The sequence below is a fragment of the Oryx dammah genome, unplaced genomic scaffold (genome assembly GCF_014754425.2).
Source record: "Oryx dammah isolate SB20612 unplaced genomic scaffold, SCBI_Odam_1.1 HiC_scaffold_28, whole genome shotgun sequence".
NCBI classification, from domain to species: Eukaryota; Metazoa; Chordata; class Mammalia; order Artiodactyla; family Bovidae; genus Oryx; species Oryx dammah.
This window is the reverse complement of record NW_024070212.1, coordinates 81,378,897-81,392,684: the sequence shown is the minus strand read 5'-3', so window position 1 is coordinate 81,392,684 and position 13,788 is coordinate 81,378,897. Positions and strand designations below refer to the sequence as shown.

The 13,788-nt window shown below is 39.6% G+C and overlaps 1 protein-coding gene across 3 annotated transcripts in view; it reads left to right on the top strand.

Annotated features, from left to right (window-relative positions):
* PATJ (PATJ crumbs cell polarity complex component) overlaps nucleotides 1–13,266 on the top strand; it is a 392,470-nt gene extending 379,204 nt beyond the window's left edge. Inside the window, exons 43-45 of one of the 3 annotated variants that reach the window (XM_040232709.1) lie at nucleotides 3,454–3,560; nucleotides 6,692–6,815; nucleotides 11,301–13,266. In XM_040232709.1, coding sequence (XP_040088643.1) covers nucleotides 3,454–3,560; nucleotides 6,692–6,815; nucleotides 11,301–11,447 — 378 coding nt within the window. In that variant the 3' untranslated portion in view covers nucleotides 11,448–13,266. Of the gene's footprint in view, nucleotides 1–3,453; nucleotides 3,561–6,673; nucleotides 6,816–11,300 lie in introns of all 3 variants that reach the window. The other 2 variants (XM_040232708.1, XM_040232710.1) reach the window with 2 other exon arrangements.
* The last annotated feature ends 522 nt before the right edge of the window (nucleotides 13,267–13,788 follow it).

Sequence of the window (13,788 nt, the reverse complement as noted above, 5' to 3'; positions counted from 1 at the left end):
GATGGCTCCAACCCGTACGCGTGACTCAGCAGTGTCGCCTTGCTTTCATGGCTGCCTGGCTCTCCTCCACAGGCATTTCCCACCATGATCTCCTCCCTCATATCCCCTCGATCCATCTCTCCACAGTCAACAGCAGCCCTCGAACTGGGATTGCTCCAAAATCCCTAAACTCCAGCTCCTGCCTCTGCCCCTTCCAGGAGACCCGCATTCCTGCCCGGCATATGTATGGCTGTGGCAAGGACTGTCTGACTCTCATTCCATTTAGGCTGCCACAGATCAGCTGTTTCACTGTCAGCCTTAAATGTTTCTCCTCTGACTCAAACAATTGCCCCGCTGTCGGGATCAGACCCCTGCTTCAGTTTCCCCACCTGCCGAGGGCAGGGCCAGTCCTACTAACACTCCTGTTTTCCCCCTAGTTCCTTCATCCTACCGAGTTTTGCGTGGTGGTTCTATATATTCTTTCCCACTGGTCAGGTACTCCTGTCCACTCTCAGCTGGTGTTCTGCACGCATTGCTCTGTCTGAAGGTGTATTCTTGATGTATCCGTGGAGAGAGATGTACTCCACATCCACCAGCTCCTCTGCCATCTTGTTCTTGCCTCTTTTGTTTTAATTAATTTTTTAAATTGAAATACAGTTGATTTACAATGTCTTAATATTAGTTTCAGGTGTACAACATATACTCTATTTAAAGTCACCATATAATATTGGCTATATTCCTTGTGCTGTATATGACATCCTTGTATTTTATTTATCTTATACCCAGGAGTTTGTACTTAATCCCCTTCCCCTTTCTCACACCTCCCCCCTTCCCATACCCCCATGGATAACTTAGTTCTCTGTATCAGTGAGTCTGTTTATGTTTTGTTATATCCATTCATTTATTTTTTAGTTCCCATGTGTAAGTGAAAACAGTATGTACTTTTCTCTGACTTACTTTGCTAAGCATAATATCCTGTAGGTCCATTCATGTGGATGCAAAGCTTTGCAAAAATTGCAAATTTTTCACGACTGAATAGTGTTTCATTGTGTTCATCTTCTTTGTCCATTCATGTGGGTTTTTTTTTTTTTAAATCAAGGATTCTTTTATTTTAAAATAAAATGAAGTTTTAAAAATATATTTATTTATTTATTTATTTGGCTGTGCCGGGTCTTAGTTGCAGCACACAGAATCTTCTATCCTTGTTTCAGCATGTGGGATCTTTAATAGGATCTAGTTCTCCAGCCAAGGATGGAATCCTTGCATCGGAAGCACAGCATCTTAGCCATCAAGGAAGTCCTTATCTATTCATCTGTTGATGGACACTTACATTGCTCTGTACTGTTTTCCATTACAGCAGTGTCAATTTACATTCCAACCAACAGTGTACTAGGGTTCCCTTTACTCTCTAGTGCCAATTTATTATTTGTGGTCTTTTTGACAATAGACATTCTGACAGGTGTAAAGTGCTGTCTCATTGTGGTTTTGCTTTGCTTATCTAGGATGATTAGTGATGTTGAGCATCTTTTCATGGGCCCTTTCGCCATCTATATGTCTTCTTTGGGAAAATGTTTGTCAGCTCTTCTGACTATTTTTAGCCAGGTGGTTCATTTTTTAAATATATATATATATTTTGAGTTGTATGAGCTCTTTATATGTTTTGGATATTAACCACTTATAAGGCATGTCATTTTCAAATAACTTTTCCCATTCAGTAATTTGTCTTTTCATTTTGTTGATGGTTTCCTTCTTTGTGCAAAAACTTTTAAATTACTTTCCATTGTTTATTTTTGCTTTTGTTTCCCTTTTCTAAGGAGACAGATTCAAAAAATTATTGTTAAGATTTATATTAAAGAGTGCACTGCTTATGTTTTCTTCTAGGAGTTTTACAGTTTCCAATTTTACATTTAATCCATTCTGAATTTATGTTTGTATGTGGTATGAAAAAAAAATCTAATTTCATTCTTTTACATGTACTTGTCTGGTCTTCCCAACACCACTGTTAAAGATACTCTCTTCCCCATTGCATAGTTTTGCCTCCTTTGGCATAGATTAATTGGCCATAGGTGTGTAGGTTGATCTCTGGGTTCTCTCTTCCGTTCCACTGATCTGTGCATCTGTTTCTGTGCTGAAGGCCTGTTGTTTCTTTTTAAATAATATAAAATGTTGGGCTGGGACATTGGTGTGGAAATTTTAGTTACGGTGGCCAAAGAAGGTGATTTTAAAGACGTGAGAGAAGTGAAGGAGCTAGCCATGAACATACTGGATGCAGAAATTCCAGGCAAAATGCACATCAGTTGCAGAGCACCAAGGTGGAGATGTCTCTGGCACGTTAGAGGAAAAGCCAGGAGGCCAGTGTAGCTGGAGCAGAGTGAAACTGAAAGTCGCTCAGTCATGTCTGACTCTTTGTGACCCCATGGACTATACAGTCCATGGAATTCTCCAGGCCAGAATACTAAAGTGGGTAGCCTTTCCCTTCTTCAGGGAATCTTCCCAATCCAGGGATTGAACCCAGGTCTCCCACCTTGCATGCAGATTCTTTACTGCCTGCAGTGCAGGAGACCTGGGTTCAAGAAGCAGAGTGAACACAGGGGAAGAAGTTTGGAGACAAAAGTGGAGTCATAACTGAGCAGGTCACCTACCGATGACCTCATAGACCATCTAAGAACTTCAGCCTGTTATCCAAGGGAGTCCAGATTTCCTTTGGATAGTTTTAAGCAGAAGAGTGAACTAATCCTCTGTATTTTAACGGAAACATTCTAGCTGCTATGGACTGAGTTGGGGTGGGGAGCTGAAGCAGGGGGGCCAGTGAGGAGGCTTTTCTAAAACTCCAAGCAAGAGATGATTTTATAGGAAGACCAGTTGCATGAGGATTGAAAAGGATTGTAAAAGGAAGAGGGGTCAAGGATGACACCAAGGTATTTGCTAAGGCTGGAGGAATTCAGTTGCATTACCTGAGATAAGAAAGGCTAGGGAGCAGAGACGGGGGCCAGGGGGTGGCTCAGGGTTGGACAGATTAGTTTGAGATACCTGGTGGGCATCCTGCTAGGGGTGTCAACTTGGTGATTGGATACATAGGTCTAGAGTTAAGTAAGAGGTGGTGTTGCAGGTATAGATTCAGGAATTATCATTACATATTTAAATTCTGAAGGTGATATGATATCCCCTGAAATAACTAAAAGGATGTTGAGATGGAAAGAGAAGAAGCTCCAGGAGTGAATCTGTGGCCCTCTGGGAGTTAGAGTTTTGTGAGCTATGAAGGAATGGCCAGAAGGTAGAAAGAAACTAGTGAAGTGTAACATTATGGAAGCCAAATGAGGAAAACAGTTTAAGAGAAAGAATAACCCATTGTGTCAAATGCTACAGAGAGGTTAGATAAGGTAAGACTGAGAACTGATAGTTGGATACAGTATGATTTCTCTAATTCTCCCCTGACTTATAATGGGTTGTCTTGCTCTGACTCCCCTCCAACAGGTTGTAGCAGATACCAATGTAAGTGCCATAGCAACTCAGCTTGAGAACCTGTCTACGGGCCACCGCATTGGTTCTCCCACTGCCGAGCTTCGTCTGGAGGACACAGAGTGAGTATTCTAGAAGCAGAGTGCCTCTTAAGTGTGTGGGCAAAGCTCAGTGAGACCTCGTCCAGACTGTAGAGTGTGCTCCCTAAGGGAGAGGAATGGATAGTGCACATTACATTTTCTGATTCCTGGAGAACCTCCAAGAAAACACCAGGGTTGCTCCACTTCTCACAGGGCGTTGTTCCATCATGTGAGTTCTTCATGAACTGTTGCTGTCGGGCCTGCAGACACTGCACCTGGCCACTGTGCCTGTGCCCTGTCCACCCAGAGACCCCAGACTTATAGCCTAGGCTCACCCTGCGTTATTATGCAGAGAAACATGTGCCCTCAGTGTCTAAGCTAAAACCTTGTTCTGAGGTTAACTCTTCTTGTCATACTTGCTGGCATTTTTTTTTGCTAAAACCTGTCACTGAAATTAAAGTTGCTCCTCAAAGCAGTGTGTCTCAAACTAGAATATCCATAAAAATAATCTAAAAGGCATATTTTAAAATGCTAATTCTTCTGGCCTATTCACAGAGAGCCTGAGAAGGTGGTCAACATTGGGTTCTCCAGGGAAATGTTGCTGCAGATAAGCTGGGGATGCAGACTTTGAGAAATGCTGCCCCAGAAGTTACTCCAGTTCCACAAGTCACTAGCCAGTGCTCAATAAATATTTGTGGACTGATCTGAGTGATTTTTTGGAAGGATCTGATGATCACAGCCATTCCCAACTTTTTCCCGATTGTTCATCAATTTAAATGAGAGCTTTGAGTTTGTTTTTCTTAAGAATATTGAACTAGGCTCATTTTACTTTTTCATTATGAAAATAATGAATGCTTGCTATTAAAATGGACAAATACATGAAAGTATAATACTTTCAAGCCATAGTGGCCCTTTATTTAAAAAAGAAAATCAGGACCCTTGTGTGAAGAATAGTGTTCATGTAACACCCTTCAATGTGTTGTGGAATTGCAGAGGTGCCCTGTTACCCTGGGTACTTTGCTATGATCCCACAGCTGCCAGCAGGCTGGGAACCACTAGCATAAAAGAATTTAAAGATCGTTATAATCTGACCACTGTTAACATTTGAAGGTATTTATGTTTTTACTAGTCTTCTACATGAAAGTGTATTAAAACTAATAAAATGAATTGAAAGTGTGAGATAAATGGAAACAAACTCCATGTAGTGTTGCCAGTAGAGGAGTGGAGCTGGTTTCCTCCTCTCCCCAAGAAAACAGGCTCTAATTGTGAATAGGCACAGTTATGAAGGTCTCTAAGGATTTGGTGGGCCCCAGGGCCTAGCTCTAAAACAATGGCTTTGGACTTCAAGGTTCCCACCTCAATATCCTTGGAAATGGGGGCTGTGTTTAAAAGAGGAGACATGAATCTTCATGTCTAGCCAGTGGGCTATTACTGAGAATGCTTATAAGGCCACAAAGTGATGAAAAGTAGAGTCACATTCATGACATCATTACCATTCAGCCATCGGGGTAATATGTCGTTATTTCAGCAGATATTTATTGAATGCCTTCCTAAGACTGTACAAGTGCTGGGTCCTGAGGACTCAAACTCAGAAACATAGGCGAAGGCATTGCCCCAGTTCTCATGGAACTGCCAGAGAATTAAAAAAACAGACCCATAAATCCATGGTTATAAAACAGTTGGTAAGTGCTGGAGAACCAAGTTCAATGAGAGAGAGAAGTAAGCACAGGGTGCTCTGAAACCATGGAAGAGAGACAACTCAACTAGGGAGTGTACTTGGCACTAAATGCCTAAGCTGAGTTTTAGAATAATTGAAAAAAGCTGGAGTGTCATTGGAAACAGTTAAAATATATACGGCATAGACATTCAGAAATTACTATAAATGCCTGCTGTAAACAACCAGTAGGTGCATCAGCAAACAGCCGGTGTCAACGGGAAGCGGCTGAAAATCAAGCTTAAAATAAGCCAGACAAAATCAAGGCACAGAGGAAGAGTGTTTGAGGCAGACAGCATATTCAGAGGTTGCTCGTATCCCAGGTTTGCAAATTTCTCTGAGTTTGCAAATATCGCACGACTGGCTGCATTTATATTAGATGGTGCTGCCTCTCGGACAAGCATGCTGTTGCAAAACAAGTGATACTGCCAGGATACACAGACAAATCTGCAAATAAGACAACAGGCCCCGGGGTGCTGGAACTCCTTTAGGTTTTTACCCTTTGGACAACTACATACAGGAATAAGAAACTGGCGTTAGTTAAGCTTAACTCCTTGTGAACCCATACAGGTAATTTAATTTTTAGCTATGTTGTTTCTGAGAGAGATGACTTCCACACTGGACGAAGCTTTGACAATCCAAATGGTACATTTGAAACAAATGTTCTTTAACCATTTTGCTTCACCTTGGTTTCTCTCTTCTAGATTTCAGTTCTCATTTACAAAGTCATGATCCTGAGGTTGTGACAGGCACAGTGCTTGGTGCTGGGAATACTCAGAGGGTAGAGCCTGAAGGAGTTTTTAGGCTGGTAGAGGAGAAGGATGGTCAAGGAATATGTCAAGTGCTGTATGGAAATGTAGACCAAGTACAAAGGGAGCACAGAGAAGCTTGGGGTGAATGCTTCCAAAGGCATCAGGGAAGATTAGACTTGGGCTTTGAAGAAGGATTTCCCACTCTCTGTCAAAGTGGGGATCACTTGTGAGGATATTCAGACAGAAAAAGAGCAGCCATTCCCTGAACTCTCGGGCTGACGTCACCTGTTCAGAAGTCCACCTGCAGACTGCGGGGTACAACAAGCTCAAGTGATATCCTGCCTCTCCATCTCCATGCACGTTCTTCACAGATGTAAAGACAGTTCTGTTCAGCTTTAAACAGTAATTTTAAAAGTTAAAACCTAAGCAAATAGAAGAGTACTTTGACAACTTCAGCATCATGACTTTATTTTGTAGTTTAAAAAAACAGTGGATTTTATGAAAGAGAAGCCTCTAAAACATCCAGAATTTTGGCATAATATGGGAAATTCAAAATAAGTTTCTAGACTGCTGATAATTTGATTTGATTAGCTGACCTTCATTGTTTCGCAGTATGAAAGTCTCTCTCAAATCTGTGTTCTTCCATGAAAATGAAATTCCCTCTCAATATCTATTCTTGAATTAAACAGCGTGCATTGTGTTTTCAGAACACCTCCACCTAAGATTATTACTTTGGAGAAAGGCTCTGAAGGATTGGGGTTTAGTATTGTAGGGGGTTTTGGAAGTCCCCATGGAGACCTGCCAATTTATGTCAAGACTATATTTGCAAAGGTATTTTTTTCCTTTTTACTGTACTTTTTTTGTTTTAATGAAACTTAGGTGAGATTTTTTTTTTTAAGTGTTTTGGTTTACTTCACTTTGACACCTGAATGCATGCATGTATGCTTGTTTCATTTTCATCTTATAGAAAATTCCTGCACCACACGAGTGCAAGAAGAATTCTTTTATAAAAGTGGAATCACAAAAATTATAATATTCTTTGGACCCTTTTACAAAAGTAGATGCTAACAGATTTCAAAGAGTGTCTTCTCTCAACAACCAGTATAAGGAGCATGGCACACTCTCTGCAAAAGCTCTTTGGCCTTGGAAGTATTGTTCTGGCTAGAACAAAGATTTAGCTTTCTACTAAAGAAAGATAGCAGAGGGCCATGGCATAAAGCTTTGTACAAGCCTGGGATCAGTGCAGCATTAATGGCTGCTCATCACCAAAACCTCAGGATATTTTAGCTAAAGGTGGTTTTCTCTCTTCCAATAGTCTGCCAAGTACTTACAGGACAGCCCAGTGTGTTAGACTAAGCCTGGATAATGGTGTTTTTCAGGAGTTAATTAGTCCAATTCATCCTACTTAATACACAGGTCATGGTGTGAATTTCATTATTAAAGTTGGAATCTAAATTCATTATAAACTTTTAAGACCTCTGAAAAGTATTTAGTACTGATATTGCAGCTTTATTCTTCAATGCTTTTATCACAGTCATTTGTTTACTAATTGATCAAATTGCTTCCTAGTGCTTTATTTTCCTAAAGAAATAAAGGCCCTCAAAAAAGATATGATAGATTCTTTCTCTTTCTAGAAAGCTATGCTATACCCTACATACAAGTTTGCTTTTACCTGTGCAGATCTTATCACTTGTTAACTGGGTCTGTGATCTGACACAAGCCTTAATCCTCTGGCTTCTGCTTTTGGAACATGTTAGGCAGCTGCAGATTTCCACTCCTATTGCCATCTCGCAAGATTGTCTATTAAGGAGGCATGTTATTCCCAAACACACAGCTGGTGATGGATGAAAAGGAAGAGGAAGGCAGATCAGAAACATTCTGGGACTTCCCTGATGGTTCAGTGGTTAAGACTGCACTTGCACCGCAGGGGAATCAACCCCTTACTGGGGAACTAAGATCCCACATTCCACACGGTGTGGCCAGAAAGGGAATAGATTTTTTTTTTTTTTAATATTTAAAAAAAAGAACCATTATGGATAACAGTGCTGTCCCTGTCTGATAATCCCCAAAGTGGATAAACCACCTATAGACCCTCCTTTTCCTAAGATAACACTATAAGTAGCTGTGGTCATGATTCTTTGAGGGAGTTGTTACGTGTTGCATTTAAAAGAGCCAGCTCTGGAGATAAGGACAGTGGGAAGGCTGCTCGGTGAGCCCCCACCTTTCAGCAAGTTCTGCCTGCCTGCCTTTGTCTCTGTAAAGTCCCTCCAGAATGTCTAATCATCAGCTCCCTTCCTACCTGTCTCTGGAGAAGGAAATGGCAACCCACTCCAGTATTCTTGCCTGGAAAATCCCATGGACGGAGGACCCTGGTAGGCTACAGTCCATGGGGTCGCAAAGAGTCAGATACGACTGAGTGACTTCACTTCCTACGTGTGAGGACATGGGCTACAGTCCATAGAGAGGACAGGTTACCTCTAAGGTCTTTTGCCCTGGGGCCTAGTTCAGCAGTCTGTGCCTATCCCTGTCTACACATTCACAGAGACTGTGGAATGAGTCAGGTGCTGTTTCTCAGAACACCAGGACGTGCATTGGTGGCAGATTTTTGAAAAGAAACTACTATCAAATCAAGGGGGACAAGATTAGTGTGAATAATGAACAGACTGAAGCTCACACAGAATGCTCTTTTCATTGAAAGTGATCATTTAGAAAGCACCTACATAAGTAGTAACATTGTAATAAATATTGAGGATCCTTGGTATGTTTCATATTTTAAGGAATGGACCTTTTTGGTAAAGTGAGACACACATGAAATGAAAAACTCTGAACAGAAAAAAAAAGTTCCCAGGTACTAGCTTATAAGCTACTTAATTCAGTGTCAGTAAAATATTTCAGTGCAAATTATCATTATTACTATTCATACAGTTTCATGGAGTTCATTATAATATATTTGATTTTTTGGCCACACCTCAAAGTTTGTGGGAGCTTAGTTCTCCAATCAGGGATTGAACCTGGGCCTCCAACAATGAAAGTACAGAGTCCTAACCATTGGACAACCAGGGAATTCCCTGTGATAGGGTTTCATTTGATAACTCTCTTTTTTTATTTATCAGAGTGAACAAATATATTATAATAAATCAATAAACTAAAAGCTAGCAAAAGAGTTCTTTTAAAGTGAACTCTTTCTACAACAGATTTTGACACCAAGCTAAAGATTCCCCCATAGGACTCTTGAAGCTCTAAGAACTATAGCTATATGTTTTCTATTTTTTTTTTAAACGCTGAACATATGTTCTATGAAATATTTATCTCTGATTCAGGTTTCTGGATCTCGGATGTCCACAGGGTATGGGTTATTATGTGACCTTTTTGGTGTCCTGTGCATCTTTTAACAGTTCTCTTGCTCAACTAAGAAATTAATTTGGCCCATCCAGGTCTTTTTTTTTCCCCTCCAAAAGTAGGAAGCCTCACAGGCTCTTAGGGCATATAGGATTTGAAAGGCTTAGTCAGTCTGATTAACAGGCTGCCAGGGCCTTCCATTTTCTTTCAGGTGTTTGATTGAAAACTTCAAAATCAAAACCAGCTTTTGGTCTTAGTCCCATCAGCAGCCTAATTTTACCATAAATCAACATGAAATTGGCCTAAAGACTTCAGTAACCCTGAAAATCGAGGGAGCAGTTTTTTGAAGCCTGTGAAATCAGAAAACATGAGTTTGATCATCATTCATTTCATTATACTACCACAATTGTGCAGATACCCTGTGCCATACACTTAATCTTTGGAGCAGGCCAAAAGGTAGCTGTTTGAGCCCGTTTTACAGCATCAGGAAAGGCGAAGTGACTGAGCTGAGACATCGCAAAAGGGTAAGGCCATGTGTCCTAGCTCGGTGAAAGTCAGTCTGTGAGCCATTTATTTCTTCCTTCCCTTGTTTAGCCTACAGATACCACACTGATAAAAGAGCAGAGGAGATACAGGTCAGTGTAATTATCAGGTAAACACAGCAACACCTGGAACAGTGTACACATCCTAGAAAGCTGAAAAACCATCCTTTTTCCATTGGTGAAAATGAAAACTTGAAGAGCTTAATATGCTTTTTAAAAAAGTAATTACACAGGTATTTGAGTTTACTGAAGCCCTTAAATCTCAGCATGTAAAATTTATTTAAATCAAGTTAGATTTATCCATACACACTTTCTTAAAAAGAAAAAAAAATGAATAAAGGTGCAAATTGATCTTGGTATTTTCCCCCCAGTATAATCCTGGTTTTGAGTTTTCTTTATGACACCTTTATACAGGAATTCCACCCTTGTCACGTTTTTAAAATTCTAGGTAATTCTACCAGGTCAGGACCGCTACACTATGGGACACAGGTCCCTGGAGTGTCAGTGCCTCTTAGCTCGGCTTCTGCAGAAGTCAATCAGGGACCAGGTACCTGCATGCCTTGATTAATTTCCCCATAATTCAAAATCATGTAGAGTACTCCTTTGGCATGAACTTTTCAAAGAATTCTCAAAATTACCCTGGCAGATGGAGAAAGCTTCCTGTGAATCATTTTCTATGTCTTGTCTTTCTTCACTCATCCGAAGTATTTCTAATAATATCATGATGTTTTTGATCCTCAGCTTTAGAATGAAAAAAAGCCCAAGTTTCACTTGCTTTGTGCCATGCCGAAGAGCCATGTATGGCTGAATATGTAAAGAAAATAGTCATTTAGAAACTTGTTTAGGTGGATCAAAGATAAGGCTGACAGTTTTGAATATGATATTGTAAAATTTTAGAAATGTTCCACTTCTGTGTGTTTATATATAGGACAGTTTTATTGAGATCTAATTCACATACCATACAGTTCACCCATTTAGAGGCTATAGTCACTTTTGATAGATCACTACAGTGCTGACACCTTTTCAGTATAATGGAACCCTGTATGATGATGGTGTTGGCGATAAAACGAACACCAGATTCAGTTCTGCCTTTGTATGCTACATATTCATGAAAATGACATGATATGACATTCAGATTCCATTCAGTACTGAATATTGAAATTAGGTTCTACTTGTATTTAAAAAAAAAAAAGTGAATGTCAGGACATTTCTAGTAGTATATTATGTAAACAATGCATAATTATAATTACTATTCACCCTTAGGTCAAATAACATCCTACATTTTTCTTAGTTTTCTTAATTTAAAAACATTACCTAGAAATCATTTTAATTGGTAGGTTTAAAAGTTTTCTTTTAATATGCACACCATAATATTAATATTATTTGAATATTCATTGCTTCACCCTGGTTAAACTGGAATGTTTCTTATTTGTAGGGAGCAGCTGCAGATGATGGCCGATTGAAACGAGGTGATCAGATTTTAGCTGTTAATGGCGAGACTCTGGAAGGTGTTACACATGAGGAAGCTGTGGCCGTTCTGAAACGCCAGAGAGGGACTGTAGTCTTAACCGTGCTATCCTGAGCCTTGGGTCACAATCACAAGATAGATATGGTTGTAGAATATTCACAGGAAAACAAAGTTCTGAGAAAGAATAAAACCCAGCCTCAACTAAAACCCATCTCCATCCTTACCGTCCCAACCTCTCTGCTCAGAAAAGATGGCCTGGGTTTCACATGAATTTCCCATGTCGACAATAATGTTTCCCAGCATCTCTCATCTCTTGCTGAGGTTAATTTCCAACAGCTGAGTCTTATGCATTTTGCATTTAACATCAGTGTTTATCAACTAGTAGTAAGTGGTTCTGATTATATTTGCTTAAACGGAAGTTAACAACCTCTCATTCCTTATGGTCTTCTCTCCCCATCCTGACTCATATGGAGGCTGAGCAGCAACCAGATCACATCCGATGAACAGAGACAAATGTTAAGCAACTTGTCATCTCACTCCTGATTTACGTATGCTAATTGTCTCTTCAAATACGCCAGAAAACATTAGCAGTGTAATTAACTTAGCAGTGATCCCCGTGATGAAAAAGCAAATTCTCCTGTGGGAAATTACTGTGCTCTTTTCTGTACGACTTACCGTCAAATAAGTCTTGAATTCATTTCTCTGGATAGATCTTTATAAGTTAGTCATTGGTGATTATGATGAGCCAATTTGCAGACTGTAATCTAAAAATTTTGAACGGCTTTCTAATTGTTTTCTTAGCTACATAATTGCATATCACTGAGCAAATGTACCTTCTTCTCAGCAGAAACAGTTAGCATCCATGTTCTGAATTGTAACAATGCTGTTATGCTCAAGTCTGGGAAGTTCATCTGAAGTTAATGGATCTCAGTGGGCAGGCATCATTCCTACCCCTCAGGCTTCAGATGAGGAGGTGGAAGTCCCAGAACCACTGCAGAGATCATCAAGTTTTTACTAAAGTAAACCCAGTTCTGGGTGGCCTTGGCATTGTGCAAAGTGGAGTGACAAATTTCAGCATCCCTCTCCTTGGCTCCATACCTGTCAGTGTGTCAGCACAGTGGGTAGGAACATAGATAGAGCAATGCACTTAGCCACAGAGTGACTGAGCATATGAACTGAGTCTCAGAATCAGTCACGGCTCCTTGGTGAATATTTTCTGGTCTCCAGGGAGCCTCGCATGTGCTTCAGTGTGCCTGCTAAGAAAGTAACCACAGCAGAAAATACAAGAATACTTTTAAAGTTGGTTAGGGCCTTCTTTTTCAGGTGTTAGCAGGAAAAGGGGGGAGATGCTTATCTGTGACTGTTGTAGGTTCTTCTGTAAAAAAATGCACCACAAAAGATGAGTACCAGGATGAGCAATAGAAGTAGGGTGGCATTATTTGATGAAAACACAATGCTGCAAATGGTTTGCAATAATGATAAAAATATAATGGGCTCTAATTTAAATGTTATTTAATAATATAGATTTTAATTGAGAATTATCTTTTAGTAGAGGTAATCACAAAGTGCATTAACTCTTGTTGGAATATTTTGTGGCTATTCCAAAGTATAGAGTGCCTAAATTTTATGTTGAAAATGTCTTTCTTGACTGGTATTACATTTTCTGAAATTACACATGGCTTTTGAAATTTTTATTGTATCCCAACATGCGCAATGTTATTAGAAATTGTCTTTCAGTGCATGAGAACCTATTAGCCTCAGAACGTCCTATGTTAATTGTATCTGCAAGAACACCTCAAGCAGCTAAGAAGAAATAAAGCCCAAATAAAACTTGAAAATGCACCTTAAAAGATATATATATATATGTACTTTTGAAATGTGATTCTGCTTGATTTTGATGGAATGACCATTAAATAGACATTTTTAAGTAATATACCATTGTTGTGTTTCTTTACACATTACCCTTTTAGAACATGCTACTAAAAGTCTCTTGATAAAGGAATTGTGGTGCTTGATGCTCCTTGTAGCAAATTGATATAACTAGTGCTTCTCATAACTGATTCTGTCTCTGCTTGCATGACTAGTAAATAACTGCCTTCCTAAAACCTTTTTTTTTTTTTCTCATTAGAACTTACCAACAAGCTAAGAGAATATGAAGATGTGAATTTGTGAAAGGAGTGGTTCTCTCATAGCCACATATATTGTTATAGCCTCATCATTTGGGCCGTTTAAGTGTAGGAATGATATCACTATTTAGAAATAGCATGACGGGGAAGTAAACCAGGAAAGATAAAACTCCTGAATGTTTATGCATGAGATGTTTCCAAAAATGCTAAGTAAACATAGTTGCCAAGGAGTAAATGGAGTTTAATTGTATATGAAAAAGTTTAATTCCTGCATCTAATTTTGTGTTTTTATCAGCTCTTTTGTTCCCTAATAGAAAAAGGATCAACTT